The sequence below is a fragment of the Takifugu flavidus genome, chromosome 21 (assembly GCF_003711565.1).
Source record: "Takifugu flavidus isolate HTHZ2018 chromosome 21, ASM371156v2, whole genome shotgun sequence".
NCBI lineage: Eukaryota > Metazoa > Chordata > Actinopteri > Tetraodontiformes > Tetraodontidae > Takifugu > Takifugu flavidus.
In genome coordinates this window covers 8,094,190-8,121,696 of record NC_079540.1, presented here as the reverse complement: position 1 = coordinate 8,121,696, position 27,507 = coordinate 8,094,190, and the positions used below count along the sequence as shown (strand labels likewise).

General features: G+C 46.7%; 5 protein-coding genes across 7 annotated transcripts; 3 read left to right on the top strand and 2 right to left on the bottom strand.

Annotated features, from left to right (window-relative positions):
* Positions 1 to 1,133: 1,133 nt before the first annotated feature.
* rprd2a (regulation of nuclear pre-mRNA domain containing 2a) lies at positions 1,134 to 9,802 on the bottom strand. 3 transcript variants are annotated; one of them, XR_008947964.1, is made up of 11 exons: positions 9,327 to 9,802; positions 7,694 to 7,823; positions 7,420 to 7,571; positions 7,261 to 7,313; positions 6,590 to 6,716; positions 6,335 to 6,510; positions 5,598 to 5,931; positions 4,979 to 5,176; positions 4,723 to 4,905; positions 2,810 to 4,645; positions 1,134 to 1,299 (listed from the first exon to the last, which is right to left on the bottom strand). XR_008947964.1 is itself a non-coding variant. In XM_057020658.1 (10 exons), the coding sequence occupies exons 1-10, from the start codon at positions 9,499 to 9,501 to the stop codon at positions 3,048 to 3,050; spliced, it is 3,126 nt and encodes a 1,041-aa protein (XP_056876638.1). In that variant the 5' UTR covers positions 9,502 to 9,802; the 3' UTR covers positions 2,269 to 3,047. The 3 variants fall into 3 exon arrangements, 1 of the variants encoding a protein (XP_056876638.1); XM_057020658.1 differs by lacking the exon at positions 1,134 to 1,299 and having other exon boundaries at positions 2,269 to 4,645; XR_008947965.1 differs by lacking the exons at positions 7,261 to 7,313; positions 7,420 to 7,571; positions 7,694 to 7,823; positions 9,327 to 9,802 and adding an exon at positions 6,789 to 7,200.
* A 1,329-nt stretch (positions 9,803 to 11,131) lies between these two features.
* mrps21 (mitochondrial ribosomal protein S21) lies at positions 11,132 to 12,250 on the bottom strand. Its single transcript, XM_057021740.1, has 2 exons — positions 12,096 to 12,250; positions 11,132 to 11,578 (listed from the first exon to the last, which is right to left on the bottom strand). Exons 1-2 carry the CDS (start codon positions 12,176 to 12,178, stop codon positions 11,398 to 11,400), a joined length of 264 nt encoding a protein of 87 aa, XP_056877720.1. The 5' UTR covers positions 12,179 to 12,250; the 3' UTR covers positions 11,132 to 11,397.
* A 717-nt stretch (positions 12,251 to 12,967) lies between these two features.
* crabp2b (cellular retinoic acid binding protein 2, b) lies at positions 12,968 to 15,226 on the top strand. Its single transcript, XM_057021739.1, has 4 exons — positions 12,968 to 13,320; positions 14,104 to 14,282; positions 14,385 to 14,501; positions 14,911 to 15,226. Exons 1-4 carry the CDS (start codon positions 13,134 to 13,136, stop codon positions 14,959 to 14,961), a joined length of 534 nt encoding a protein of 177 aa, XP_056877719.1. The 5' UTR covers positions 12,968 to 13,133; the 3' UTR covers positions 14,962 to 15,226.
* A 2,593-nt stretch (positions 15,227 to 17,819) lies between these two features.
* On the top strand, positions 17,820 to 22,169 carry scamp3 (secretory carrier membrane protein 3). Its single transcript, XM_057021737.1, has 9 exons — positions 17,820 to 18,238; positions 18,481 to 18,561; positions 19,179 to 19,292; positions 19,416 to 19,536; positions 19,710 to 19,838; positions 20,600 to 20,762; positions 20,857 to 20,958; positions 21,099 to 21,216; positions 21,369 to 22,169. Exons 1-9 carry the CDS (start codon positions 18,185 to 18,187, stop codon positions 21,516 to 21,518), a joined length of 1,032 nt encoding a protein of 343 aa, XP_056877717.1. The 5' UTR covers positions 17,820 to 18,184; the 3' UTR covers positions 21,519 to 22,169.
* Positions 22,170 to 22,409: 240 nt separating this feature from the next.
* On the top strand, positions 22,410 to 27,080 carry rnf115b (ring finger protein 115b). Its single transcript, XM_057021738.1, has 9 exons — positions 22,410 to 22,571; positions 23,372 to 23,430; positions 23,560 to 23,602; positions 23,697 to 23,899; positions 24,384 to 24,452; positions 24,531 to 24,597; positions 24,685 to 24,778; positions 26,187 to 26,302; positions 26,547 to 27,080. The coding sequence occupies exons 1-9, from the start codon at positions 22,494 to 22,496 to the stop codon at positions 26,667 to 26,669; spliced, it is 852 nt and encodes a 283-aa protein (XP_056877718.1). The 5' UTR covers positions 22,410 to 22,493; the 3' UTR covers positions 26,670 to 27,080.
* Positions 27,081 to 27,507: the final 427 nt, after the last annotated feature.

The following is a 27,507-nucleotide window of genomic DNA, read 5'->3' as shown; positions in this document are numbered from 1 at the left end:
GGAGTGACGCACAAAGTTTTGACGCTTTTTAGCTCCAGATTTGGGGAGGAAATTCGTTTGATTACGACGAAATTAGATTGAAAATGAAAGTAGGGATGTGAGCGTGGTAAGATAAACATCTAAGAAGGAAAGGAATATTCCTCACTGGCCAATTGTCCTCAGAATAACATGAAATTACACTTAGGAATACTGGTGAGGTCAGCGGTGTGTGTTTGATCAAGAAAAGCCTCTATTTCAGTGTCACCTGTAGCTCTGAAAAGAATGGAAAATGGAATGGAAAACCCGATATTCGATATTTTCTAAGCGAAGCCTTTAAGCAGGTAAAAATCAGAACATTAAAAACGTAAAAAACTATTAAAAAATCAGAACGTAAATATTTTTCGCGTTTCATCCAGAGGAGTAAGCGTCAGACGCTCCCTGGCGGGCGGGCTTTGTTCTCTCCGGAGCTGTCCGCGGTGCTGAGCAGTCCGCCCAAGTCCTCGCGCACGCACGCACCACCGCGACACCAAAATGAACCATTTCCAACCACAGCGTTGGCAAATTCCGAGACAGACGCGCGCACACGCGTGCACACGCACCCTGCGATGACAGGCAGCAGGCCGCCGAGTGCAGTCACGACTCGGACCTGCGCGTCCACGTTCAAGCGCGTGTGTCCCGTTACGCGGGGCAGAGATCAACCCACGGATAATTCCTTTATGTCTCTATGTCCAGACCACCATCTGCCCCAGGAGACTAAACCCAACGTGCCCTCAAAACGCCACTGGATCTACTGGATCTACTGGATCCAAACCAGCAATGTGGGATCCAGGGACATGCAACGCACCGTCTCTCATTTTATTGTGGTGTTTTATATTTCAGTAGCCAACGACGACATCTGGTGACCGCATGCAGACCCCCCCCCCCCATATAGATGATATCTATATTTATATCTATAGAGTTACGCAATATTTCTCATGCTTTAATTTCTCATAGCTTTAAACTAAAATGTAATCTTGTGATTCAAATCACATAATAGCCTAATAATCCCTGCAGTACTCGCTCTCTCTCTCTCTCACTCACACACACGCACGCACGCACACGCACGCACACTCCCTCTCCAACCTTCATATTCTCCCGAGACACAAACACCGAGAGAGAATTCCAGCATCTTTATTTTCTCCACGTGCACTAGAAACTGGAGGGAAACTCGGCTGCTGCAGGCCGCACCTGCCCCCCGAGGAGTCGCCTCACAGGTGAGAGGCTGGCGCCTCCGCCCCCTCCCGTCCAAGAGCTCCTGCATCAGGTCAAACCCCTGGAACCCTGAGGAGGAAGACAGGACACTGGTTCAAATGTGGGAGGACGGTGGGGGCCCAGGGACGCATCATCTCCTCTGTGTCCAGAGGGAACGTGACGAGTGTCCCGACGGGCTGCAGCATTCAACCTGAACTTTCTCTCCTAAAACATTCGGCGTTTCAATATTTGCTTAAAAACCTCTCTTTGACCTTCAAGGGCACTGAAACACAAATAAGCTCAAGCTAATCAGTCACAAATACACCCACATAGAGTTTAAAACCGCAGAAAATTCCCGATTGGGTGAAAGAATGCGTCACCGTGGCAACAACTCCAGATTCATTTGAAGGCAGTAATCAGATTAGCATGACAGTGCATGTCTGTCCTGAGGACAGTCCTTAGTTTAGGAGTCCCACTGAGGTCGAGGTCAAGGTCAAGTGTTCAGCTCTGTAAATATGGAACATAAAAGACGCTCTAAGGCTGAAATTCTTCCACCGATTGTGAAAATGAAGTAATTGAGGAGGTCGGAGTGACCAGTTCCTGCCTCAGTCCTCTCGTTTTGGCCTTTAAATGAAACCCTGAACACAGACAAACGTTCTAGTAGCCAAAGAAACGTAAAATCAGCACTTTTTTCAGGAAAAGTCAATAACAAAAGATTTGATTTAAAATTCCAGCTGAAGACGAACGATCACAGGACCTTTCGGACCGCCCGGACCTGCTAAAGTTCCGTCCCGTCACCTAATTTGTCGTATCTGTCGTGCTGATTAGCTTTGACGTTGTTTTTGCCATCAATATTCCTCATTTCCATCCTTTTATTCCAGCATTTTTCCCCCCGTTTGCCTTCTTTTGCCTGTGAACTCACTTCAGAGTCTGAAATATCGTTGCACGGCAACAGCAAGTGAGACGTCTGTAACGGCGACTCGGTAAAGACGTGGCGATGGATTAATCCGGGGTCAATTCATGATGCAGGAATCAGAGGAAATAAAAACCCACACGAGGTTTCAAACAGAGATTTTTATTAGTCAGTACAAATAAAAGGAAAGCGGAGTCGAGCATCTTCATCCCCTTGACAAAAACGCACTTCTTCTGTGGTGGCGTGGAAGGCTGAAAGAGATCACTCTCACACATCTCTGCGTCCTTCGCACGTCCCTCTTGGAACGGATCCGAGCGGCGCCGCCCCGAGGAAATTAATGAGACGTAAAACGATGGGCGGAGGGACATTCAAAGGAAACATGGCTTACATTCAGAACGGCAACAGCCAACAAACATTATCCCCGACTATGCAACTATATCACGTTTAAGAAACAGAAATTGAATAACAAACACGATGGGCTGTTTTCATAGACTCGTAGAATTTAAATGGTCGTATCGCGTCACTATGGTTACCGCGGAGACGCTAAGGGAGGGCAGAGTAGCTTCGTCTTAGCCAAGCTGGCTGACAGGTGGCTACACGCACATGCACCTCATGCACACGCTCTCATCCTTATCAAATCCTCAATGATACTTGGCTAATAACACAAAAAGTGAATTATATATCCACCTCTTATTTTCTTTAATCTTCTGTCTTGGCTCCAGCCCAGCAGCTGCTTCAGAGCGCCCAGCGTCCTGCCCATCGGTGGGGAACGTCTGTTCCTCCTCCCCGTCCACGCGGGTCTTCTGGCGGCCGCTCTTCTTCTACCGACCCTGCGTCTTGATGCTTGCTTCGCTGTCATGGCGGGCAGGGTGTGGGCGTCGACGATGAGCTTTCCCTCAATGGCAACTGCAGCTCAACTGTCCAGTCAGTACCGTGGGGGCGGAAAGGGCCGCTTTGGAGCAAACATCGGACCCGGGCTCCCCCTTCCGAGTGGACCCGGGCGTTTGCCTCGCAGCCTTGGTTCGGGGCCACGGAAAGGGGGGAACGGCGGACGTGGCGGCCCTCTTGGGAAATGGTGGGGCGGCGGATGAGGAGGCCGGTGTGGGGGGCGGAGTCCGGGGTGGCGCATTTCAGGATGAGGCGGCGGCCTCCTCAGGGCGAAGCGTGGAGGGGGAGGAGGGCCGTGCCGCTGGTAGTCATGGGAGAAGTAGGGGTCTTCGGCGGGGGAGAGAGGGGGCGTGAGATGCCCTCGGACCCGAGGGTAGCGATGTGGCGGAGGGCCTGGCCCGGGGTGTCTGTGATATGGCTCATCGGGGTGGAGGTAGGGCTCCTCTTGAAAGAAGTGGTCGTTGTGGGGGTGGGGCTCATTGTGGTAATGCTCGGGGGCCTCCGGGTAGTGCTGGTCCTCGGGGCGAGGAGGGGGCGCCCTTTCGTTGTCGTAGATGGAATTGTCGGGGTGAAAGACGGACTTGTGCTGATGGTCGTGGACCACCATGCCGCTGATCACGCTGCCGACCCTGTCGCCCATCATCTCGTCCGTGCCGGCGTGCAGCGGGGGCTCCTGGGGTATTAGTGCGCCGCTTGTTCCAGGCAGAGGGTTTTCAAAGACCCGAGGCGGGGGAGGGATAACTGGGACAGGGGGGAGACTCTTTGTAAAGAAAGCCGAGGCAGCATTGAGGCCCTGCTGGGAGGCCATGTTTTTGGGCTGCTGACTTTGCTCTGCTTGGTAGGGATAAAGTCCTGCTGCCTTGTTCTCTTGAGCCCCTCTCAAGGGTGGTGCACTGAAGCCCCTGAGCAGCTGAGAGCTCCCCTCTGGGTAACTATTATTATACCAGCCACTCTCATTTACCATCTGAACGGGCTCCACTGGCTGCGCGCTGGCGTCGCTGCCGGGGGCCATTTCTCCAGGTCTTCCTGTCTGAGCAGAAACGGGAGGGTAATGGCCGACAGTAACTCCCCGCTCGGACACGTCGTGGTTAGCGTACGTCTGGTGCCGGTAAAGCTGCCCGTTCTGACCCACGGCTGACCGCGAGTAGCTGCTGGGCTTCTGATAAGCAGTGGTAGCCGCAGGAGCCGCCGCACCCTTGTCCATCATCTCGTCTTGCGTCGGCGTGCCTCCGCCTTCGTCGCGCACTGGCGTTCCAACCTGGGCGTCCGCCCCCGTCACCGGGCTGAGGTTTTCCCCCGGCTGCCCCGGAAAACGCAGGTCAAAGGCATTGAAGGCCGAGTTCCCCTGCAAGAAGTTGTGGATCTTTGACTCTAAACTCTGGGAGATGAAGGAGGGCTCGTGCTCGGCTGACAGGTCCATGTCGTTATGAAGAGCCTGGATGAGCGCAGAGGCCGGGTTGTAGGTCTGAGCGGGAGCTTGGGAATCGGAAGGCACAGGCGTAGCACAGGCGGGAGGCTGGCTCTGGGGGGGCACTAGTGACGCCGACGTGGATACGGGAGTGGGAGGAGCCTGGTCTGGAGCAAAAGAGTCTATGCAGGCATTTGCAGCCGGGTCGGTCAGGAGAGAGTCGATGCCTGGGTGGAACCAAAGAAGAATGCTTGAGAAGGCAGCTTTGATCCTTTCATCACAGAATCAGGACTCAGATTCTCACCATCAAAGCTGCTCTGCTTCTGGACTTTCGACAGAGCGCTGAGGAGATCTACTGGACTCACGTCAACCTTGGAAAGAAGGTTCACCAGTGAAGTGGCGTCCTGCGGAGCTCCGGAGGCAGCGGGGGCGGCCTTCACCGAGGATTCAGCTGGGACCGTCACAGGGGGGCTCTCCGCCGCCACGTCTAAAAAAAGCAACATTTTGAGATCTCGCCCAAACATTTGGACCCAGTTGAACGTCCCCGGGCCGAGACTCGCCTGCGTTCTTCATGACCGAGCTCAGACTGTTGAGGATGGAGCCGATTTTAGCCAGATCAATGCCGTCCACAGCTGCCGCGGCATCTGACACCGGGGCCGCGAAGGGGCCGACGGGCCGTTCCGCCGCCACCGACGGCTCCGTCGTGGCGGGAAAAGGAGCCGACGCCTCTGGCTTCGGGGGGCATTCAATCTGTTGCTCTAAGGTGGAATAAAGTGCGGAGAGAGAAATCGGCGAGAGCGTCCGAGTGCTAGCGGCTGGCGGAACAACGGCACAGACGGAGCCGTTTCCAACTGTGTTCATTTAGAAGCGAAAACATCATTTCAATTAAACGGGCTGCCAATACTGTTCAAGGGAAAAGGTGTCGGGATATTCAAATTTGATTCAGATTGAGTTTTCCATTCATTCTGTAATGTCAGAAAATTAATTAGAAAGTGACTCATGCCTCTGTGAAACTTCTAATTAAGAACGCAAGAAAAACAATGATTGTGTGCTGGAACAAACAGCAGGTGTAATGAGCGGCCTGGACTTAATTAGAGAAGTTTACTGACTTCTACTAACCCCTGTTATTGCGTAACTGAGGTGCACAATTCCAAATATAGTTGAATAGCCACAGCTCACCTATAACTCCGCCATCTGCTTCCTCCTCAGACAGATCCATGTCTTCCACCATGCGGTTGTCATCGTTGTCGAATGCTGCCGCGTGCTTGGGGGACCCTCCCGGGGAGGAGAGCGGGCTCGGGGCCGGCGGCTCCGCCTCCTCGTCCATAGCAGAAACGTCCAGATCGGGGTGGCCCAGGTCCATGTCGTGAAACGGGGATTCGGAGCCTGTCGGAGAGGGCGCGTCTGCAGAGGGCGAGGGGATGGGCGAATCGTCCAGGTCCGGTAAGGTGGCCTTCAGGGCGTCCAGCTTCCGCTTCAGGTGGGACACCCGGTTGGCGAAGGCCTGGTAGGCCTGGAGGACACAAACCAGAGCAGAGCAAACCCCAACTGTAGATTCTTCACACTCAACCTGCCCTCCAGGAGTCCCCTGCACTGCCTCTGCATCCACTTCTGTTTTCTGGGGAGGGAACATTCTACACAAACGTCTCCAGATCGGTAGCTGAGTTCTTCAGACTCTGACAGTGGCTGCAGTGGTCGTGGGTCACAGCACCGTCCCTGTGACGTTGATACTGAGAGAAAGAGCTACCTGCATTTCCACTAATGCTTGGCGTTCCCAGGAGAGTTCCCTGGTCTATTAGGTCAATCTGATAGTGAAACGCTGTAATAGGGGCCAGTTTATCCCTCTAGGACTCATTACTGTAGGTAATTCATCTTTAATTAACAACCCTCTGACAACAGATCATTCTGTTACTCACATTAGCAACAATTTTGACCTCCTTGTACTGCGTTTCATAGAAGATGTCGGCGTTGCCGAGGATCTGCATGAGCGGAGGGCCTGTTTTACAGTGGCCGTTGAGGAGCTTGATGAACTCTTGCAGTTGTGCGCTTCCTTCCTCAAAGTCCTTTGAAAACTTCTTCCCTCCAGCCTTATCTGTAACGACGACACGCGGCCTTTTAACGGCGCTGCTGCCAGACCGGCAACGGCGGGCTGCACGGTAATAAACGGGCACCTTTCAGCTTCTTGAGGTTCTCGGCGTTGCAGATGTCGATCCTCATGGCGGCGAGCTGCTTCTCTCTCAGGTCAACCTCCTCCACAGACTTCTTGTATCTGGACAGCTTGTCCACCAGTGTCTGGGGCTGATGCAAAGACATTGCTTTATTAATGATACAATGAATTATTACAATCGTTACTAATTATGTAGTTCACACCTGAGAGGTGCTGCAATAAAAGGCCTGTTGCACCTGTTTGGTGTTAACAACAAACATGGCCACCACAACGCCGACATCAGCCCACCGCTCACCCACAGGGCGCCACACTGGCCGTCTGCCCTACGGCCACAGTCCTGGTGGACATTTCTGCTGCCAGCATTTAGAGTTTGAATAATTTAAAGACGGTAAGCGATCGAGCCGCTGTCCACCGTCTCCTTTCCCAGTTTTAATGCCACATATGTGCTTAAATACGGCTTAGAGGAAAAATAACAAATAAATAACACAATAAATCCCCTCAATAAGCTGCGCTAATGCTGATTAGAGCACCCATAACACACACAGTGACTGATGCAGCGCAACAAAACCATATTTTACTACTTGACGGCTACAAGTAATTAGAAGTTTCTCTGTATGCTGAAAAACTTCTTTGAAGCAGGTCTGCTTCATCTTGAACGCTTCATTTAATGCTCACCACAAACTCGGCCACAATTGTGGACCGTAGATCCGCTTTAGACTCCACGGGAGCTGCAAGACAATCAAACCACAGTAATAATGAATCAAAGTGCAGGAAAGAGAATCATCCAGCAGAATACAAGCACCAGAAACGTGCTGCGACACCAAGCACACTCACTTTTTTGCTCCACAGGTGTCTCAGGGGGAGACTCTGCTTTGGTTAAAGTACTTTTGAGCTCAGTAATGAGGGACCCTGAATACACGCCTCTTTCCTCCCAGATGGACAGAATCCTCCCCACCGATTTTATCACCTTACGATCACCGTCCAGGCTGGAGGAGAAGCGAGAACAACACCGGCGAGCAGAGACGTTATTGATTTGTTCTCCTGATTGCACCCTCGTTATTTATTCATGACGCTGAAAAGAAACCAAAATATCACATATATTACTCACTTGACCAGCATGCAGGCGTCACGCAGGACCTCGGCGAACGCCGTGCGGTAAACGATGGCGTTCTTTCTTTTACAGTTCTGTATGACATCATTGGCCACGTAAAAAAGGTTGAGCCGGTGGGACGAAACAGCTAGAAGAGAAAAGAGAGACTGAATTTTAATCTTCTTGTTACTCCAACTATATATACTGTATATTAATAATGATTATTACTGACAATGGGTTTCATACAGGTTAAAAGATTTGCTGTGCTTAAAATATATATGACAATTAAACAGTTTATCACATAAAATATGACTGACAGGACAATAGTTGCTGTTTATAACCTGCCTATAAAAGCGTGAAGATAAAAGGTAGCGACCAGTGGAGGAAGATACAACTATTAAAACTGATTCAATATTTCTTCCCTACATCATATTGAGAGCTGAAACCAACAAACAATTAGATCAGATTAAAATGACAGATTTAAGTATCTTATCGTAGCAGAAATCTCTTTAAAATCAACACTATTTTGTTGCCATCAAATAAATCTTATTCATTTAAAAGTGTTCGTTCAATAGTTTTACTTCCACAATTAAGAAGTTCAAAGTCACAAATAAGAGACTATTTAAAGTGTCTGTCTGAGGTCAAAGGGCAGAGAAGACGCCGTTATATTGACCCGGGGTCAAAGGTCAGATAAGGGCTTATGAGGGTCTGCTCGAAAACAAGAATATAAGTGAAAATGTCCCAAAAGTCTGGATCAAAGAAGAACCCAGTAAAATGTGATTAATGTTCCTTTTTTCTTCCTTTAATTATCATCTTGATTAATGTGTTTATTGTAAAGCTCTCCCCACTTAGTTCCAACCCTAAAATCTTATTTTATTGAACACTCTCATCTCTAAAACACCAACCACAACCATTTTGACCCCCCCCCCCAAAAAAAAAGACATCACAGCAACATTATTTTAGTTAAACTTACAAAACTACCACAATAATATCCAATAATCTTCTAATCTCTATGGAAACCTTCGATGCACAATCAGACCACGTAAATGCAACAACCACACAAACAATAAATATAAAAATATATAGTGAAGCAGGCAGAGAAGGACGATGGGGGCGAAACCTGCTGGAAGAAGCAGTGTAAATACAGTAAATATAGTAAATATAGTGATTGAACAGTCGCAATGAGCTGCTCACAAGGACACAAGGGAAAAGCTTAAGGCCACAAATCGACAGTTGCATGAAAACAGACCATAATGAGACGCTAAAAGAGCCAGTGAACGTGTCAAAAGAGCAACACTTCTTATTTGAAACTAAAAGAAAGGTAAAGAAAGCTGCAGCAATGATAAAGTAAGACACATTTGAACGTGTGTGTGTGTGTGGCTGCTTTACCAGAACTTACCAGAGGGTAAATAAAGAGTAAAACACAACCAGAAAGTTGCAGATTATCTAAACTGCTGGACATTTGATCACATTAAGAATACTGCAGCTGTCTCCTCTCGGTTATAAACCAAAGCTTGGCACAAACTTCGGAAACACCCAAAATAAGGCAGCATGGGCAGACACGCTTGTTAGGTCGCAGACACTCGCAATAAAGGCGTGTTTACGTTCAACAGCTAATGTTGGACGCCGACAATAACGCCAAGCTACTTACATTTCTTCAAACACTTGATCCAGTGGCGCACAATTAGGCTGTGGTACTTCTTGTTATCGACGCACCACGTTGACAGTCCTTGAATTGAATCCATCGTGTTTGTGACATTTTGAAAGCGCTTTTCTAAAGAAGACTCCAGAGAGTCGCCAGAAATGGCTCCTGCTCCTTCTGCCATGTCCGGAGGAGCTCGCACTGCGCGCTATCATTCCAAAAAGCAGCTAAAGTTAACCGTTGCTAGCCCCTAGCTTAGCATGCTAGCCCAATATAGCACTGACATCTACTTTACTAAAAGTGCTGCTTTTTGTGACAATCGGAAAACGGAGAGATATTCGGTCTGTTCCGAACACCTAATACTAGCATTTGGCATCAAAATTAATGTTTATTGTCATTTGAGATTACAGATTAAAACTCGGCGCCTTGTGTCAACCTGGACACCACTGTACCCGATACCTCTGTTTACTCGCTGCTGGCTGATGAATTAAAAACACTTCCGCGTACGCGGCGTCAGTGTGGCGCCACCTGGTGGCGCGGAGGACAACAGCGCTACGCACCTGGATGGAGGAAATTAGAGTAGAGATTCAAGACCAGGGGTCGCCAACCCAAAATGTTGAAAGAGCCATATTGGACCAAAAAAAACCAACCAAACAAACAAACAAAAGCCTTATATAAGCCTTATTATGAAGGCAACACATGCTATAAGTGTCTATATTAGCTACATTAGACTACTTTCAAAATGATTCAAATTCATAACGAGCATTCATGATTAAATGTTTATTTTCCCTGCAGCGCATCCTGGAGAGAATGACGCAACACGTGACTACTCTGTTGTACGATGGTGCTTTAAGTTTAACTTCCATTATAATGAGATGTTGAAATTATATATTTATTGTACACATTTTTACAGCATTGAAAAACTTTAAGAATGTCTGTCATGTTTTTCCTCCTGCAGAAATTATATTAAAACAAAAAATATATTCGCACCATCTTTTTCCATTTTAATATTTTTGAAAAAGCTCCAGGGAGCCACTAGGGCGGCGCTAAAGAGCCGCGGATTGCCGACCCCCAGTGCAGTCAGTGATTAATGATGACAGTATTTCATTTAAAGGTTTGAGCACATCACCCTATTTTACGCCTCTACCACATTCAAACAATTATCTGTAATTGGTTTATGGAAAGAATGAAACAAGATGACCGTTGTAATATTGTTGGGTGACTTATCCTTCTAGCCTTTCAGTAAGGCAGTAATGAAGATCATTAAAGAAAAAGAGTAAAATCTAGATTGATCTATGCCATTTATCTGATGAAACGATATAAAAGGACTAGATGCTGAACCATGTGGAGGAGGCTGCTGCGCGAGTCAAATGCTGTAGGTTAATTTATTGTACACCCACGTTCACACTGACATGGTCATGGCAGCAGTGTCACCTGCAAAAACGTGCATCTCAGAACTTCATAAATCAAATCCCCAACTTGATTTTACTAGAAGCTGCAATTTAATACAAGATTGTAATGAAATCTAGTATTAATAACGAGGTATATAGGCTACTCTGCATACTCTTGTGAGCTATGCAGTGAAAAATGACTAAGAAAACTTTGAAAACCTCAAGTTAAATGAACTAGTGACTGTAGGCTCTAATCAACTTACCGTTTAAAGCAAGTAAGACGTTATTATTGAGGTGTCAAATAAAATGATCAAAGAAATGATCTATATTTAAACATTTACCTGAATTTACCAGTGTAGGATTTGAATGAATGCATTGATATATCCTATTTTCTTCTCTCATACTGACAGACGTCATGACACATTATTCATTTTCACTTTTTAATCCTGCATTCACAATTAAATGAAGTTGGAAGAAGCATCCACGTCACGACAGTCTTGGAGAGATTAGGAAAACAGATCGTAACCACAACTACAGCACATATAAAGGACATGTGGGACAAGAGAATGTTCATGTCAACGTCCTCATAGTCCACTAGTTGTTACAATGACACTGCATCGTTGATGATCTGCTTTTCCCAGTCCAGGCTGAAACAGTCCACTGATAACAGTTTATCACATTGGATTTCCCTAGCAACCAAGCCAGGGATCCTGTCGGTTCGTCCTGGAGATAAAGGCCACCTTTCGGGCCATTTCTGTGTTGTAGATGCGCTTGCAGTTCTCATAGCTCCTCCTCCGCCGTTCCCTGCAAGGCTTCTCGAAGTAACGCTTGCGTTTCACCGTTTCAATGATGCCATCCTGGGTCAGCAGCCTGAGTATGTAGAAAGGAGGTTTTTGCATTAAGACACGGATTGCTTTTTAAAACAGAGTTTGACAGCAGCAGCATGGGATCAACATTACTGGATGCAGTGTGCTTAAAAATTAAAAATGGATAATATGTGATAATGAATATGTATATACATAATTTTCATGATGACACGTTTTAAGACTAAACACACAAACGTAGTGTCTGTTTCGTTACTTTACAGTCTAATATTAATGTGTCTATGTTGTTGACGTAACACCAAACTCAAGCGCCTCGACTGCACTTGTAATTGTTGTTTACGCTGCTTGTATTCAGACACTTTAAATGATTTAACCGAAAGGTTGTGTCCATCTATGTCATTTTAACCTCGTCAAAAATACGTTAAACTTGTCGGTGGTTCCAACGCGCAGCCGCAGTTCGGTGACATTGAACGGAAGACGTTGTGTAATTTTAGGTCCCCTTATTATTTAGTGATGTAGCAGCAAGTATTTCTGTGCGTTTTGTTAACGTATAAAAATGTTACCTAGTTAAAGTCTTGTACGCCGCATCAACGTTGCTTTGTTGAACCATCACCGTTCGGGCGATGAAGCGAAGGTGCCGCGACATGTCGCTGCCGGTGTGCGCTTGATTAGCGTCCGTGTGGGAACACGTGGAGACAAACAGTTCCGGGGACCTAAAAACCAACCTTGTGATATCGATTTCTGCAGGGACAGTCGTGCCCGGGCTTACCTGTCATCATGGCCATTCTCTTCTTCATTCCACAGCCATCCTGTTGTTATTACTATCATCTGAAGCCAGTCAGTGGTGAATGATTGCATGTCTTTGGATTAAAGAGCTCTTTATATTGTTTTCTTTGATTAATTCCAACATTACTGTAACCCTAGAGTGAACAGTAGCAGTCTACTGCCTTGGGGAGGAATGCTGACAGCAGATAAGATTGTGCCTTCTTTTGTTGGATGAATACACTGGAAATGATCTTCTGTTCTGAGGTATCTTATTCAAATCTTCACAGCCTGAATAATGCATGAAATGAGAGAGGACCTTTAAGCCCTTTTAAGGATAAGAAGTTTATTGTCTCCTGGAAAACCCTTAATAAGATCTAGACTGAAGATAGAAATTAAGTCCCTGATAAAGTCTGTATTAGTTGGATGTGGTCGAATTCCAGCTGATCCAAAATCCCACCTTCTTCTCTGTGTCATTTGTCATTAAAAGATAAAGTGTATGCTATTGTTTTACATTTAACATAATTAATATAACACAATTACAAGCTACAACAACTACAACTCAATGACAGGAAGGCCAATCAAATAGTCCAGGTCCTTGTCCTTGTCCTTGTCCTTTAAGCTGTTTTAGTCATTTTCAAATAAAATACATGTGGGCCACCTTCGGACGTAAAACCCAGCCTGAGCCAGTCAGCATCAAAGCTCTTTCAGCTCCTCTGAATTTGAGGTGGAGGGTGAATTGGGAATCAGGGGGAAAGTCCCACTCTGCCACCAGTGTCTGTGTTGGGTGGATCAACGTTGGACGCGGGCGAGGTGTCAGCCAATCAAAGGAGACGCAGATGCAGACAGAGGAGACAGGGGCAGACCTGCTAACAGAGAGGACAGACGGACGGAGAAGCCAGTGTAGCTCATCATCCGTAAAATCTCACAGGGTGTGCGTTGCCATGGAGAGGAAAACTGCAGATTTCTCTGGAAAATGGACAATGAAGTCCTCGGAAAACTTTGAGGAACTTCTGAAAGCGCTGGGTGAGTAACGGGATATTTAATTTATCCGAATTTGTAGAAAACTGCTGCAAAAAAAAGACACATTTAAATTGTTATTTAGGTGATTTTCATGTAAAATTATCCTTAAAAGAAAGAAATACGTGTCATTGTTTTCAATTGCAGTACAAAACTGCATTTGTCAAACATCACGAAGGGAACAAAATGTTTTTTTTACTGGGTTTACAGACTACGGAGGAAAAAGAGGGAAGGGTCAGGACAGGGTCGGCTAGAGGCATCCATTAAAAATCTGAAGACAAATAGCCTGTGGAGGAATGTTAGATTAGACTCATCTGAAGCAAGCCTTCCTCATGCGGTTGTAATTAGAGCCAGTGTAAACGGAACTAAGCCTTGACATGGGCCCCCGCAGGCAGCCAGCTCTGAGGCTGATTTTCCCTCATTTCCCTGGGCCCCACTGACCTAATCTAGGTGTGTGTGTGCGTGTGTGTGTGTGTGTGTGTGACATTCATACTGCTCCATGAGCAAATATGGTCTGAGCGGAGACAGACCTCACTGGAAGCCAGTTAGACTACAAAAATCCCGAGGACCACAAAGAGTTGCACAAAGTAACTCAAAACAGCTGCGCAGCCAGTCGGACCCCAGCGGCACCACGAGCTGGTGGAAGAGAAAAGAAATTCCTGTGCTGGCTAAAATGGTTCCTGCAAGCCGAGAATTCAATACCCGTTGCCTTTTTGGCACAAAGGTCAAAGGTTACGCAACACAGTTTTCGATGCAGCCCCAATGAGAGCTCTGTTTGTGTGGGGTCAGGGGTCAACGTGTTCTTCAGGAAAATGGCAGTGGCGGCAGCCTCCAGCCCTGTAGTGGAAATCAGCCAGCAGGGAGAGGAGCTGTCCATCAAGACCTCCACGAGCGTGCGCACCACCAACATCTCCTTCACTGTCGGCCAGTCCTTCAGCGAGACCACGGTGGACGGACGTGCGTGTACGGTGCGTTTCTGGTCCACTTGGGTCGGTTATTCATTCGTAGCAGGACATGATCCCGAATCATATTCATGCACTTGTCGTTCTTTTTGCCATTAAACTCGGCAGAGTTTTCCCAGGTGGGAAACAGACAGTAAGATCAGCTGTGAGCAGACTTTGCAGAAAGGAGACGGACCCAAAACAGGATGGACCAGAGAGCTGACCAATGACGGGGAGCTGATCCTGGTAATTACTCTTTACAGGGCAGGATATGATGACGGCGCCTTATCTGTGTTCATCTCTATATTCGCACTGGCCAGGGCCACACACCCTGACTATGAGCGCTCTGTGCCTGCATGAGGATCCATGAAAAAGATGCTTTTGCAAGAGATTTTAGAGGAAATATTGGGTCCTAAAGCGCCTCTCTATGTTGTAAATGCACAGAAAAACAAACCTTTATCTGTCTGGGCTGTGATTGACTCCATTTAAAAACTGGTTTCATTCAGCGCTAACTTGATTAGCTAGCATCAAGCTACAGTAAGCTGTTTGATGGGGAGTCCTTTAGCATCTTAAAATACACTCGCTCTTCTTGCTGGTGACTAAATTCAGAGATTCTAGATAATAGAGAGGTTTTTCTCCTGTTTTTCCATTTCAGACGATGACTGCTGGGGACGTCGTCTGCACTAGAGTTTATCAAAAGGAATGAAGATGGTCCCACAGAACCTTTTTTTCCCTCTTTTTTTTAAAAGCCCAGTTGACTTTTATACAAATGAGTTTGTTCTCTCTCGTTCTCTCAGCGTGGCCTTGATTTTAAAGAGTGTACTGAGATAGAAAATGCTTTAATCTGCAGTACATGGGCGCATGTAGGGTCGCCAACAGCAAGCTGAACTCCTCCAACACCCTGTAAATACTTCTAAAAGCTGCATTGCAGTACGTCTGCATTCCAAATGTTAATAAAAGGTTTTATAGGAGTGCTTTTCGGTGGTGATTTGTCAGACCCTTGCCTAACCCTGACTCAATTCCAGCTCTCCTGATGATTCCACACCCATTCCCCCTCTGCCTTCGGGCCGGTAATGCAGTACCTCATCCTGAGTTCTGCTGCTTGCCGTTCATATGCTCTAAATCAGGTTTGAAGGACATTTGGCAGAGATGAGCTTCCAAAAGGGCGTGGAAAGAAAAATGAGAGACAGAAAATGTTTCATAGCCTTGGGAAATGTTAAACCCATTTTCCAGCTCAATTTGAGTGTGCACCAAAATCCCCCCCCCCCCCCCCCCCCCGGAACTCTGGCTTTGCCCCAGGTACAAAGTGTTTCAGGAGGGATTCTTCCCCTCTCTGTGAAGCCGTTTCTTCTTGCCTCCTGAGCACTTCCTGTTACGATTCATCTGAGATGCGATCGTTTCTCCAGGTTTCCAGACAGCGTGCACCAAACATCCGTGTGAAGCGTTTCCCAGTTTATACTCACAGCGTGGAGCGAGCAGGGGGAGGTCTGGGTGTCCTCCAGCATGAAGGGGAAATGTATGTGTGTGTGTGTGTGTGTGTGTGTGCGCGCGTGTGTGTGTTTGTTCTTGCTACATATTGAGTACCGAATTATGCACGCTACTCGCAAAGCGAGGACATTTTTGGGAAGTGAGAACATTTTGGCCGGTCCCCACAACTTCACTCCAGGAATGTTTGTGTGTTTGGGTGAAGAGTTGGTTTTGAAGTTGAGGGTTGAGTTGTGTTTAGGTCAGGATTGGATTTAAGGTTCGGGCCATTTAGTTGTGCTGGTTATGGTTCGGGTATAGGGAGCCGGGACATGTGTCGTTAAAAGTCCTCGCAAAGATAGAAGTACAAGGTCCTGTGGAATAATCCAGGAATCTGACAGCAGTGAGCTCACATCTGCTCCGGGGGTTCTGCTGTCTCGGTTCACCTCCGCAGCAGCATCGAGGAGTCTCTGTTCTCTCAGTAGAAAGTCCAGATGTGATGCTTCATCAACACATGTCTCATTTTTGGAAATATTCCTTTAAAATACAGGAAGAAGTTGGTAAAACTGCAACGATGGCCCGAAGTATCAAATAAAGAAGGAAGTGAAATAAAATCTGAGGAAGGATCAACTGGTACGAACACTGTGTGTCCGTCTATTCATCCATCAGGCACGTGACAGTTGGAATAAACATGAAATAGTCTGACACACACACACACACACACACACACACACACACCACACACACACACAAGACATGAGGAGCGTGGTAGATGACCTGACAAATGCTAACTTGTTAGCCGGATCACTTCCCACGTGCATGGAACGCCGACTCCCTTGACTGGAGGGAGAAACGCTGCAGTTTTCGAAACGGGGCATCAAATCGTTTGTTTGGAGTCGGGGGAACTTGGACAATCACCAAATGGAGGAAATGAGGCGTCACGGCTAATCACCGGCACCAACACATAAAACCTGCAACTGGTCTCAAGCAGAAAACGCCGCTCACACGTGCTCGTGCGTGTTAAAGGAGAACTCTTTGACTTTCACAGGGGCGCTCACGCTCACAGCAGTGGGTTGGCATCAGCATGGCGTTTTCATCAGTCAAACACAGCTGTTCCAGTTTTAATAGCTCAGCCTTTCCCACTTCATCTCCATCTTTTTCTTTTTTAGCTTTAATGCATTTTAAAAAAAAAATCTGCTTGAATTCTGGTTTCAAGGTTTTGGGGATTTTCTTTGGTAATATTTATATTGGATGCAAAGCACACAGATTGGAAGAGCAATTCTTTCTGTGTTAAAGGCAAGACTTAGATTGGAGTGTTCTTACTGCAAACCTCTGGATAATTTATGGGATTTGAATGACTAATCCAATGTTAGGATGCTCTTTGTTCTGGAAGAGAAGGGGAAGAGCTCCAATTTTAATGATTGTATTTGTATTAAGAGACCAAACCTCTTATAAAGCATATGTATTGTTTCCATTGAGCAGTGCGATTTTGGTTAAATTGGCAAAACTTAATAGGGGATCCACAGGTAATTAGATAGTTTAATTGTTTGACTTAAAGTTTTGAACTGCCCATCTGTTAATAACCACTAATGCTCATAAAATGTTAAGACAACTAGTCATAGAAATGCAATATTACTTTTTTTAAAAAAAGGTTAAATTGTTTTAAAGCTCGTAAAACCTTTACACTAACAGAAAATGGATTATATGTTTTTCTTAGCTATAGGCGCAAAATACTCCTTTGAAACTCAATGCTGACATCTGCTGGAGGAATATGGAAATGCACGTGGTCGAACGAAGTCGTTTTGTTTTGTTTCGAGATCAGTGCAGTATTTTTTTAAATACATTTTTACCATCCACAATATCAACAGCTCCAAATTGTCACAACACAACATAATCATTGATTAAGTTATTGATCCAAAATAGAGAGGTACTCACAATGTGGGCAGAGCTAGGATTTATTACAATAATAGTAAACTACCCCCTGTATCATTATTATTAAATCACATTATTATTATTATTATTATTATTATTATTGATTTTTTAAAAAAATCAGGCGCTCGTCGGTCACGTGACAGAATCTGGCCGTCCACTTCCGGCTTCATTCTTGTGTTTCCTGCACGAGCAACGAACGGACCCATCTTGCAGTTCCGCCAAAATATCCGCATCTAGGTGCTGACAGCCGGGCCCGAGGAGGCCACCGCAGCGGGGAGGGCGCGCATCGACCTGTCGGCGACCGAAAACCGTCTGCAGCCGCGTCGGGAGGCGCAGAGAGATGATCCTAGGGAGGGCGAACTCCGAGATAACCGCGTAGAAAACAAACACCACCCCGCCTCTTTCGATTCCGAGGCTGCATCAAACGCAGCGTCAGTTTCTGCTGGAACGACACCAGTTTTCATTTTCCCTCTCAACGAGCAAGCGGCGGCTAGCCGACATTAGCCATCTGGCCCCGGAACGAGCCTCCTCCGATGTCAAAATACTCCGGCTTCCCCGAGACGATGGACGAACAGAACCCTTTCCAGGTAAGCGAGAGCGGCGGTCATGCGCCAGTGTTCCGTCCCAATCGTCGGTGGTGTCGGCCCTGTCTAATTACCGGCGTGCTGTTGCTCATGTGACGTTCGTGGCTTTGGTCCGGGCCTGGCAGCGGAACCTTTCATCTCCGCCCACTTGTAGCTCTTAATATCAACGACTGCATCAATGAAGCTTTGGGCTTTTGGTGGCGTTGCGTTTGCTCGTGCTCATCCAGGTTCTCTTTCTCTGCTAGGACCCTGCAGTGACTCAACACAGCAGCAACACCGGATACGCCACTCTGGACTTGTACAATCCGTTTGAAAGTACTACTGCGGTGAGAAGGACCGTTTATTAGCTCTGGGGAAATGACTTGTTACACATGGGGAATATATGAGCACGTGCATTCCTGTAGGGGAGCCAGGTGGCGCTCAGCAGGGGCTCTGAGCATGTTGGGGGGGGTTGCTGCCTTGTCCAAGGGCACTTGGGCAGTGCAAACCCCTCCCAGTCCAGTCCCCTACAGCCTGAGCGAGCGAGCTTTAATGGCGTTTCCTTGCTTTCCGCTCCTCTTTCATGTTTTCTGTGGAAAGATCTGGGACCGCTCCCTGGTCCTGTTGGTCACATGACCGTCAGATCTTAGCCCAGAGATGCCTGTTAAGCTAGCGACTGTTGTTCCAGACGTCGAACACAACAGAAACCTTCCGCGACAGATGTAAACACAGCAGCGGACTGCAACGCCACAGTTCCCTTTTCTGAGTCCACATCCTGTCAGCTGATATTTCAACACCGCGGCCAGAAAATCTCAACCAGGATGTTTTGAGTGCAACCCGAGGTCGTCTGGTACCGGCTCCGCCGCCGACCTTCTGCTATTGCTCAATTCCAGTTTCGCCACAGTTGTGTGTTGCTGAGTCGCCGTGTGATGTGTGCTGATTTGTCCTGTTCATCACGTTCCAGCCTCCACCACCGTACGAATCCACCTCCCCTTCTGCCCCACCGGCGCCTTCGCAGACCCCGCCCAACAAGACGACGCCCACCGAGCCCCGTAACTACGGCTCGTATAACTCTCAGGTACGCGTCCTCTGCCTCGGTCGTCTTCCTCGAGACATTCTCTTGATGCTGAATGTTCAGTTTAAGACGGGAATGAAACGGCATCCGTCCTCTGCCGCGTCGTTTAATGTGCGTCTCCGACAGACGGCGGTGAACGCGACCACGGCGGAGCTCTTGAAGAAACAGGAAGAGCTTGAGAAGAAGGCCCGGGAACTGGAGAGGAGGGAGAGGGAGCTGGAATCACACAGCCTGGGACCTGGAGCCTGTAAGAGTGTGCAGATGGACTCGAGAGGCTTTAGGCTGTAGATGTTCAAGCCTCATTACTTGCTTTAATACTGACTTCACACAGTATGAGAAATAGCACGATAAAGATGTGTGGCTGGTTAAAACAAGGCAAAGTATAAACGAATGAATCCCGTCCTGCTTTCTGTTCTTAAGCCCGTCAGAATAACTGGCCTCCACTTCCGGCGTTCTGTCCTGTGGGCCCCTGCTTCTACCAGGACATCAATGTGGAGATCACTCAGCAGTTCCAGCGCACCGTCACCATCATGTACTACTTTTGGATGTGTGAGTCCCAGTGAATGTTACCGTATACCGATGGGGTGAATCCTCACCGCTGTAGCATGTTGGGGTGATTAAATCAGGCCAGCAGTGGAGTCCAGAATCAGGTGCTGGTGATTGAGCTGGTGGCAACGGCGCTTTGCTGACAGTAGGGGGCGCTCCAGCTAGTGGTCAGCAATAGATGACACTTATGAACGACATTATTCACGTTCTGACATGTTAATCAAATCCAAGAAGGTATTGGTGGAGGCCTATGACTTTATACCTTGTGTACGCCTATTGTTTTTCAAGGATGCACCATTAAATGCTTTAGTGACTTTTAGTAAATGTATTTACCATGTCAACCAAAGACTCCTGCTATATGTCTATAATTATCTTACATCCAGCTGGGCCAAATTCTGTTAAGGCGGCAAAAATGAAAAACGACGTCGATGTCCAAAAGGCTTAAAGCCTTTTTTTTAAATGTTCTAATGTCATGTTGGAGAACGCAGAGTAATGAAAAGATATTTCATATCCAGTTGGGTTACCAAGCTGTAACGGGCGATGAAACCAAACCATTTTTATTCCTCATAAAGCCAAGCATGAGACCAACTTTACCCCCAGCAGGAGGCAGAGAAGCAATAAATAGCGGCACGTTACATCAGCCAAGTCCTTATTTGTATGGCAGAGCGAGTTGTGGTGTGCGTGTGTGTAATGAAGCAGCAAAGACGGCCGTGCTGCTGCTGCTGTAGTAAAATCTCCTTTTCCCCCCCTCCTGCTCTGTTCAGTCTGTGCCGCCACGCTGCTTTTCAACGTGCTCTCCTCCCTGGCCATGTTCTGTGCGGACCCCTCTGGTAGCGGTGTTGGCCTGGGCCTGGCCATCCTCTGGGCCATCCTCTTTACCCCCTGCTCCTTTCTCTGTTGGTACCGTCCCGTGTATAAAGCCTTCAGGTTTGACCTGTCATCTTGACTACAATGACCTGGCACACGCAGGGAGGCATTCTCCAAAGCTTTCTGACATTTTTTTCTGTCTTTTTTCTTCCAGGAGTGACAGCTCCTTCAATTTCTTTCTGTTCTTCTTTATTTTCTTCGCCCAAGTGATCGTCTGCGTCGTCATGACCATTGGTATCCCCGGATGGGGGTTCAGGTACGAGCACTATTTTTTGCTCTTGGTCTTCTATCTAAGAGGCACTGGTGGTAACCACCTTTGTCTATATTTCATTCAGTAGGGGTTCAAATTAGATTGTTGCGTTTTTTCTGTTCATATTTTTTATCCCTCCATCCCAGCGGGTGGATCGTGAGCCTGGCTGCCATGAAACGCAGCGTCGCAGTCGGTGCCATCATGATGATTAACGCCATCTTCTTCACCGCTCAGGCTGCCATGGGGGTCGTCATGCTGAAGAAGGTGAGAACGGAATTATTTTAATGGAAAAATTGTCCCGGTTATGTGTCCTACAACGCGTCACAGGCGCCTGCCACAGGCGTAATAATCTAATACCTTGTGAACTGAGGTCTGCTGGAGAATCAAACAAAGAATTCTGCTCGCCTTCTCTTCAGATCCACAGCCTGTACAGGCAAACTGACGCCAGCTTCCAGAAGGCTCAGGCCGAGTTCGCCACCGGGGTCATGTCCAACCAGGCCGTCCGCCAGGCAGCCGTCAACGTCGCCGCCAACGCCGCCCAGGGATCTTTCAATGCACCTCGATAGAATGGGAGGCGGGCGAGGGGTCGGAGGCTGAGAAGCGGAAGGAAAAGAGGGGCCTGTTCATCTTAAATGAGGCTGTTTGGTGTTTGTTCCCCCCACAGGTGAATTCAGTTGGCTGGGGAGGGAAGTTGGGAGTATCTACAGTAATTAGGCCAGGATCAAAGAACCTTCAGGGCATGTGCATGAGACAAGTAGGACGTCAACACTTAATGGCTAAACACAAGTATGGTGTGAGGTGGGAAAACAAAAACGGGAAGCTGTATAAAGGTTTGCACCGATGCGCCGGGATTTGCTGACTTCAGCCACTGTTTGTATCGGAGGGGGGGGGAAATGTGCTAAGTGAAATGTTTCCTCTTTTTTTTTCATGCATTGTGATGAGGTGTCCTCAAAAGGTGGAGCTGAATGCTAAGATGTTGCAATTTAAACGTCACCTTTGTGGTCCAGCTTCTTCATTTGGCTTAACTTGACTAATATATTGTTTTGTTAAATGTTGCGACTGGGAATGCCCATTTACCTTATTGCCAAACCTCTCATATTGTCAAGATTGTGTATGTTGTGTTGGTTAAAAATTAATGTGCCACTGTACTTTTGGTGTTGAGTTTTTTATGATTACACGCCACTATGATTTTAATAAAAAATATATCATCATGCTTAGTCGTATCATGCAGCTCCTATTTTGTCATAAAATAAGACCTGGATATTTAGGAAACACATGATTCGGACTTTACATCGGAATCATTAACTTGTTATACAGACGCTTAAAGTCAGATTGTGCCTCCAAAAACATCGGAACCGAACTGCGCCAACACAAACAACGCTTTAATCCTCTGACACTTCCGATACAGGCTCCTTAACCCGGCTCCGTTTAAAAATAACATTTGTCTGTCTTTAATTGTGTGAGCCGGAGCGTTGCGCCGTTTATGGGCTGGCGCACCGACGTCAGGCGCGCGCTGCGCTGCGCTGCGCTTCACCGTGAAGATGGCGGAGGCGGCCGAGACGCCACAACACAGGTTCTTCTGCTACTGTTGTAAAGGAGAAACAACCCCCAAACTCCCGGTAAGTCACTTTGGGCGGTGTCGGTGCGTTCTGGCTTCTCACCTGTGCGACGGGCGCACGGATCGGGACTTTTAGTGCGCATTTCTCACCCCCGCCGAACTTAACGCAGTTGTTTTTCCTATTAAATCCCTTATTTTATGACAACGACGGGCCTAATGACAGACATCACTGGCTGTCAGGTGTTGTTTCGTGGCTGTGTTGTGCACACACCAGGTTCTTCCATGAGACAGGAGTGGGTGTAAAATGATTCACGTTGCCATATTTAGAAGCGCCACTGTCGGCAGCCTGGACGTAACGGGCTTTGCTGGGGGGTCAGCGCGGCCCAGGCATCGGCAGGGGGGAGGTCACATGGCTTCCTCAACTGTTTTGTAATATTTGACAAACGGACAGAAGGGAAATTAAAATAATGTCTCCCTTATATCTGGGCATCGCATTCTCTTTGAGGGGATTCTGCTGTTTCCTCCCGCAGTCCAAAGTGGTGCGAAGCCACCTGATGGAATCATCTCGAGTAGTTTTTGCACATGAACCAGCAGCGTTTCAGCTCCCTCGTGGGCGCTTCGAGGGCGCAGTTGTTGGGGTGAAGCACAGACCTTCAGCACTGACGGCTGATAATCTGCAGAAACATAACGTCCCCGTCTGTGAACTGTGGCGACTTTCATTTCCTGCACTTTAAATTCGGTTTAAACTCTTTAAAAGAAAGGAAGCACTTTTAAAAACTGTTACTTTTCTCCACACGTGATGCTTTGCATAGAAAATCCAAAAACAGTTTTAACAGGGTCTAACTGTTTTGGTGCTTAAAGGATTTAGTGTGTCCAAGATGTGAGTCTGGCTTCATTGAAGAGGTGACCGAGGACACCAGGTAGGCTACAACTCCAGCTCTAACTGATAACCTTTGCTCTCCATGAATACAGCAACTCCTGCACATGACTTTTCAACATGCTTTCAAAAATTAGACAACGTTTAATCAACTTTAAATCTAACATTCCAGTTCCTCGTCTCAGGCCAGTGAAGAATTGGACACTTTGTATGAGGTTAGACGCTCAGATTTATCTGTTAAAAGTTTCTTCCTTTAGGGTTTTTCAAGTTATTGCTTCTCTCTTGGTTGGTTTGTGGTTCTCTTCCAAGTTGTGGCAGATGCTGTTCGTGGAACACTCGCTGCTCTCACGTCCGCCCGCCTCTTCGGAATTGGACTCGAATGAAAACCAGCCAGAATCTGCAGGTCCCCGTCCTTCTCCTGCGTCGGCAGGTGCTGCAGAGTCCGGGGAGGCGCTGTCCTCACCTGAACGTGAGACCTCGTCCAGGCCTGAGCAGAGGCCTGCAGTGGAAGGGTGTGTGGACATGGCAACATCTGACCTGCATGTCACCGTCATTACAGGAGGGAGCTGCAGGCGTCAGCTGACTTCAATTCAATATGATTTATTTATATAGTGATTGTTGCAGTCTGGATTGTCTGTAGGAGCTTTACAGAAACCCAGAGCCTGACCTCTGTGTCAGTAGGAAAGGAAAGCTTTTAACAGATAGAAGCCTTGAGCAAGACCAGGCTTATAGACCCTCCTGCTGATGGCTGCTGGGCAAAGGAGGAGGAGAAGTAGGGGGAAGGTCAGAAAGAGGAAAATAACACACATTCATGCAGATTATTTGTTATGCTGAAGATGCAGAACTAAAACTACGCGGGTCAGCAGGTGAGTGCGTAACTATGGGGTCAACTCTACTGTTACAGCGATACAGAAAGAAGCAAAAAACTACATGAGAAGCAGGTTTTAGTAAAAAAACCATGTGTATATTTTGAGTTTGATATGAATCTCTTTAAAGGATGGTACAACAGTTCTTGGCCGACCTCTTCTCCAACGATGGAAGCCCCGGCGGAGCACCGGCTACATTGTAAACGCTCATTTCTCTTGATTTTTCATTTACCCTTTATCCCCTGCAGTAAACCCTGATTGTCTGTTTGCCTGTCAGGTCCAGCATGCTGCAGTATGGAGATTATGTGTGGAGCCAGGGAAGTCTGGACGCTGTCGTCACAGAGGTCAGCGACAGTTTCCAATTTTTAATCTTACTTTACTTCCCCCTTACGCCTCCTTCATCTGTACGTCTTCACTCTGGGTTTCTCCAGTTGTTAGAGCAGTTGGAGAACACAGGTCCACCCCCTGCAGAGAAGGAGATGATCTCCCTCCTGCCAACTGTTTGCATCTCTCAAGAACAAACAGGTAATACGAGGAAGGTTTGGCCGGAATGAAGGATGCTTGGAGTGGCACACGGTTGCTAAGCTAGACAGTTGACCACAAATAGCCTTATTACTAAATAGTGACATCTATTTGATAAATCTGCAATATCAAACATTTATTTGCGTCAAGAACCCTATTTTGGGCCGTACATTCAATATCAGGTTTGCTTTAATGGGAAGAAACTTGAGATGCTGAACACGATTAGCCTCATTCTCGCTCTCAAAACATATCCGTGCAACCAATCAGTGCTAAATTATGCATGAAGGGCTCCGATGAACTCGGCATGGCAATTGAACAATCAGCTGAAGGGGACAACTGTCAGGCTGATGGGCGGAATTGATTTCATAGTTCCAAAAATAAATCAGCCCAGAAAGAAGTGGAAGACTATTGCTGGGTCCAAAATGACCCCTTCACCCCAAAAAGAAGACTGTGAGTTTAGAAAAGGATCGCTGCACCCTATATAGTGCACTCCGCACATCCCATAATGCATTTTGAAAAGTAATGTACATCCCATGCTTGCCAACCACGCAATGTATCCCATCATCCTTTGCGGCTGCACATGAGAAGCTCGACATGGCAGCAATTATTAATTGATAACATTAAGGGCATGATAGCACATCAACAAACAAATGCCCAGTCAGCGTTTTGTCTTTATTAATCAGCGGAAAAAGCTAAAATGACCCGAGTGGCGCTGATGTCGATCTGATCTGACGTGGTGACGCCATGAAAGCGCCCTGGTTTACTCTCTGACAGCAGGATTTTAGATTAGATTAGATTCAACTTTATTGTCATTACACATGTCACAAGTACAAGGCAACGAAATGCAGTTAGCATCTAACCAGAAGTGCTTAAGTAGCGAATAAAACTGTAATGAGGTGTATACAATATATACACACAATGATATATGTTTATGATATCAATCTATATGTTTGTATTTACAGAGTTCAGATATGTACAGGGTATATAAAAGTCTTTGCAACCAAGATAAATATATATACAGGCTGTAACTATGGTGCTGAATTTCCTATGGGAATTAATAGAGATTATTTATGCAGTTTTTAACTATGTGAATGTTTTAACTATACAATAATGATAAAATATGGTAAAAATGTGCAAAGTATGGAAAGCAGTGCAAGTAACCGGATGTAAATAGTGCAAATAACAGATGTAAATAGTGCAATTATTGTAACAGATGTCAGCTTATCAGCTTATCAGTGAGTAGTGTAGCCAAGGCGACCCCCTGTATAGTGGGTAGGGAGTAGGGAAGGAGTGTAGGAGACACAGCCTATATCGCCATTATTCAGACAGAATGTGTCCCTGCACCATACTGGGTCAAAGATGTTTCTTCCAAAGGATATTCTGCAAGTTTCACTTTTTTCCCTCCCCCCAGAGTGCAGACTGGGGTGTCCGGTCTGCTGTGAAGAGTACTCATCAGGAGAGTTTGTCAGGAAGCTGCCCTGCCTCCATTACTTCCACAGTGGCTGTATAGTGCCTTGGCTGGAGCTGGTAAGAGCAGGAAGTGGATGCTCTCAGTGGTGGAGCCACTCTTAGTTGCAATTCCTGACCTGCCACTTTCTCCATTAATTGCTCCTTTTGAATTTTATTTCATAAAATAAATATTCTCCTCCACCTCTTACATTTCCCCGCTATTCTTCTGCCGTGTGATTGACATTGATCACGGGGCTGGGGCTTTTCCCAAGAGTTCAGACTTTTTCCGCTTGGACATTAATAGGATTTTTCTCATCCACAGCACGATACTTGTCCCGTATGCCGTAAAAGCCTCAACGGCGTGGACAACAGCCTCTTGTCCGCATCTGGACCGCGAGAAGTGCGCTCCCTCAGGACAGAGCAGCAGGAGAGGCAGGCGATCTGACCTCTGGTCCCAGCTGCACGACTTCTGTCACCGTTTTTTGGAGGTCCTCCACCAACTGCTGTTAATTTAAATGCACGTGAATCAAAGTCCTACGTAACCTCTCACTTATTTTATGGATCTCTGCTAAGGACCTTTGCGTTTTCTACACTTTTTCAGCACTGCACTCCTGAAAGGAAACTGTTGACTGAGAGTTTCTGGCGCCATTATTGGAAATGTCCTCTGAGGTGGACTTTGATGCTATGAACTGATAACTACTCAAATGTCAACGGGTTTTAAACGAGATGGAATTTCACAGCATTACTGAGCAGCTCAGTCCAGGAAGAGCCGGCGCTTTGGTCTATACAACCTGTTTATGCAGCACGGGCAGTTTTGCAGCCTTTTTCGTTATTAAAGACTGACCATGTGACTCCAGCGTGTTGCATCTACTTCAATCTCTTAAATCATGAACTCCATATTGGGTCACATCAGATGTTTGCTGTCATGTTGCAGATATTTCACTCTATGATTATTATGGGTTAACCTGGATTTTATTCTGCCTCATTTTTTTGCAGGTTTAGGATATACAACCAACAGTGTAGGGGAAAGGCTATTAAATATAAATCAGAAAATCCTCCTCTATGTAGCCCTAATTGTATGTATTTATTTAGAAATATACTGTATATTAACAGACAATAACGAGCAGGTCTATTTTAACCCCCTCGTATAATCAACATGTATACAGTTAATAGTGATATCATCAATTAAGTGGACACCGTGTTTTTTTTCCCCCAGGAGTGTGTTATCAAAATATAGTACATGAATAAAAAATGATATTGCAAATCTGAACTCCATCTAATAA

What these genes read in the sequence shown, in the direction of transcription:
- rprd2a (XM_057020658.1), bottom strand. Translation starts at nt 9,501, where the DNA reads ATGGCAGAAGGAGCAGGAGCCATTTCTGGCGACTCTCTGGAGTCTTCT. An exon ending in GAACCTCAAGAAGCTGAAAG is followed by an intron (nt 6,511 to 6,589) that starts GTGCCCGTTTAT and finishes TCGTCGTTACAG; the next exon opens with ATAAGGCTGGAGGGAAGAAG. An exon ending in AGCAGATGGCGGAGTTATAG is followed by an intron (nt 5,177 to 5,597) that starts GTGAGCTGTGGC and finishes ATTCCACCTTAG; the next exon opens with AGCAACAGATTGAATGCCCC.
- mrps21 (XM_057021740.1), bottom strand. Translation starts at nt 12,178, where the DNA reads ATGTCGCGGCACCTTCGCTTCATCGCCCGAACGGTGATGGTTCAACAA. An exon ending in GCGTACAAGACTTTAACTAG is followed by an intron (nt 11,579 to 12,095) that starts GTAACATTTTTA and finishes CTACATACTCAG; the next exon opens with GCTGCTGACCCAGGATGGCA.
- crabp2b (XM_057021739.1), top strand. Translation starts at nt 13,134, where the DNA reads ATGCAGACAGAGGAGACAGGGGCAGACCTGCTAACAGAGAGGACAGAC. An exon ending in GGAACTTCTGAAAGCGCTGG is followed by an intron (nt 13,321 to 14,103) that starts GTGAGTAACGGG and finishes GTGTGGGGTCAG; the next exon opens with GGGTCAACGTGTTCTTCAGG. An exon ending in TGGACGGACGTGCGTGTACG is followed by an intron (nt 14,283 to 14,384) that starts GTGCGTTTCTGG and finishes TAAACTCGGCAG; the next exon opens with AGTTTTCCCAGGTGGGAAAC.
- scamp3 (XM_057021737.1), top strand. Translation starts at nt 18,185, where the DNA reads ATGTCAAAATACTCCGGCTTCCCCGAGACGATGGACGAACAGAACCCT. An exon ending in CGTTTGAAAGTACTACTGCG is followed by an intron (nt 18,562 to 19,178) that starts GTGAGAAGGACC and finishes ATCACGTTCCAG; the next exon opens with CCTCCACCACCGTACGAATC. An exon ending in CCCGTGTATAAAGCCTTCAG is followed by an intron (nt 20,763 to 20,856) that starts GTTTGACCTGTC and finishes TTTTTCTTCCAG; the next exon opens with GAGTGACAGCTCCTTCAATT.
- rnf115b (XM_057021738.1), top strand. Translation starts at nt 22,494, where the DNA reads ATGGCGGAGGCGGCCGAGACGCCACAACACAGGTTCTTCTGCTACTGT. An exon ending in AATTGGACACTTTGTATGAG is followed by an intron (nt 23,603 to 23,696) that starts GTTAGACGCTCA and finishes TTCTCTTCCAAG; the next exon opens with TTGTGGCAGATGCTGTTCGT. An exon ending in TGGACGCTGTCGTCACAGAG is followed by an intron (nt 24,598 to 24,684) that starts GTCAGCGACAGT and finishes GGGTTTCTCCAG; the next exon opens with TTGTTAGAGCAGTTGGAGAA.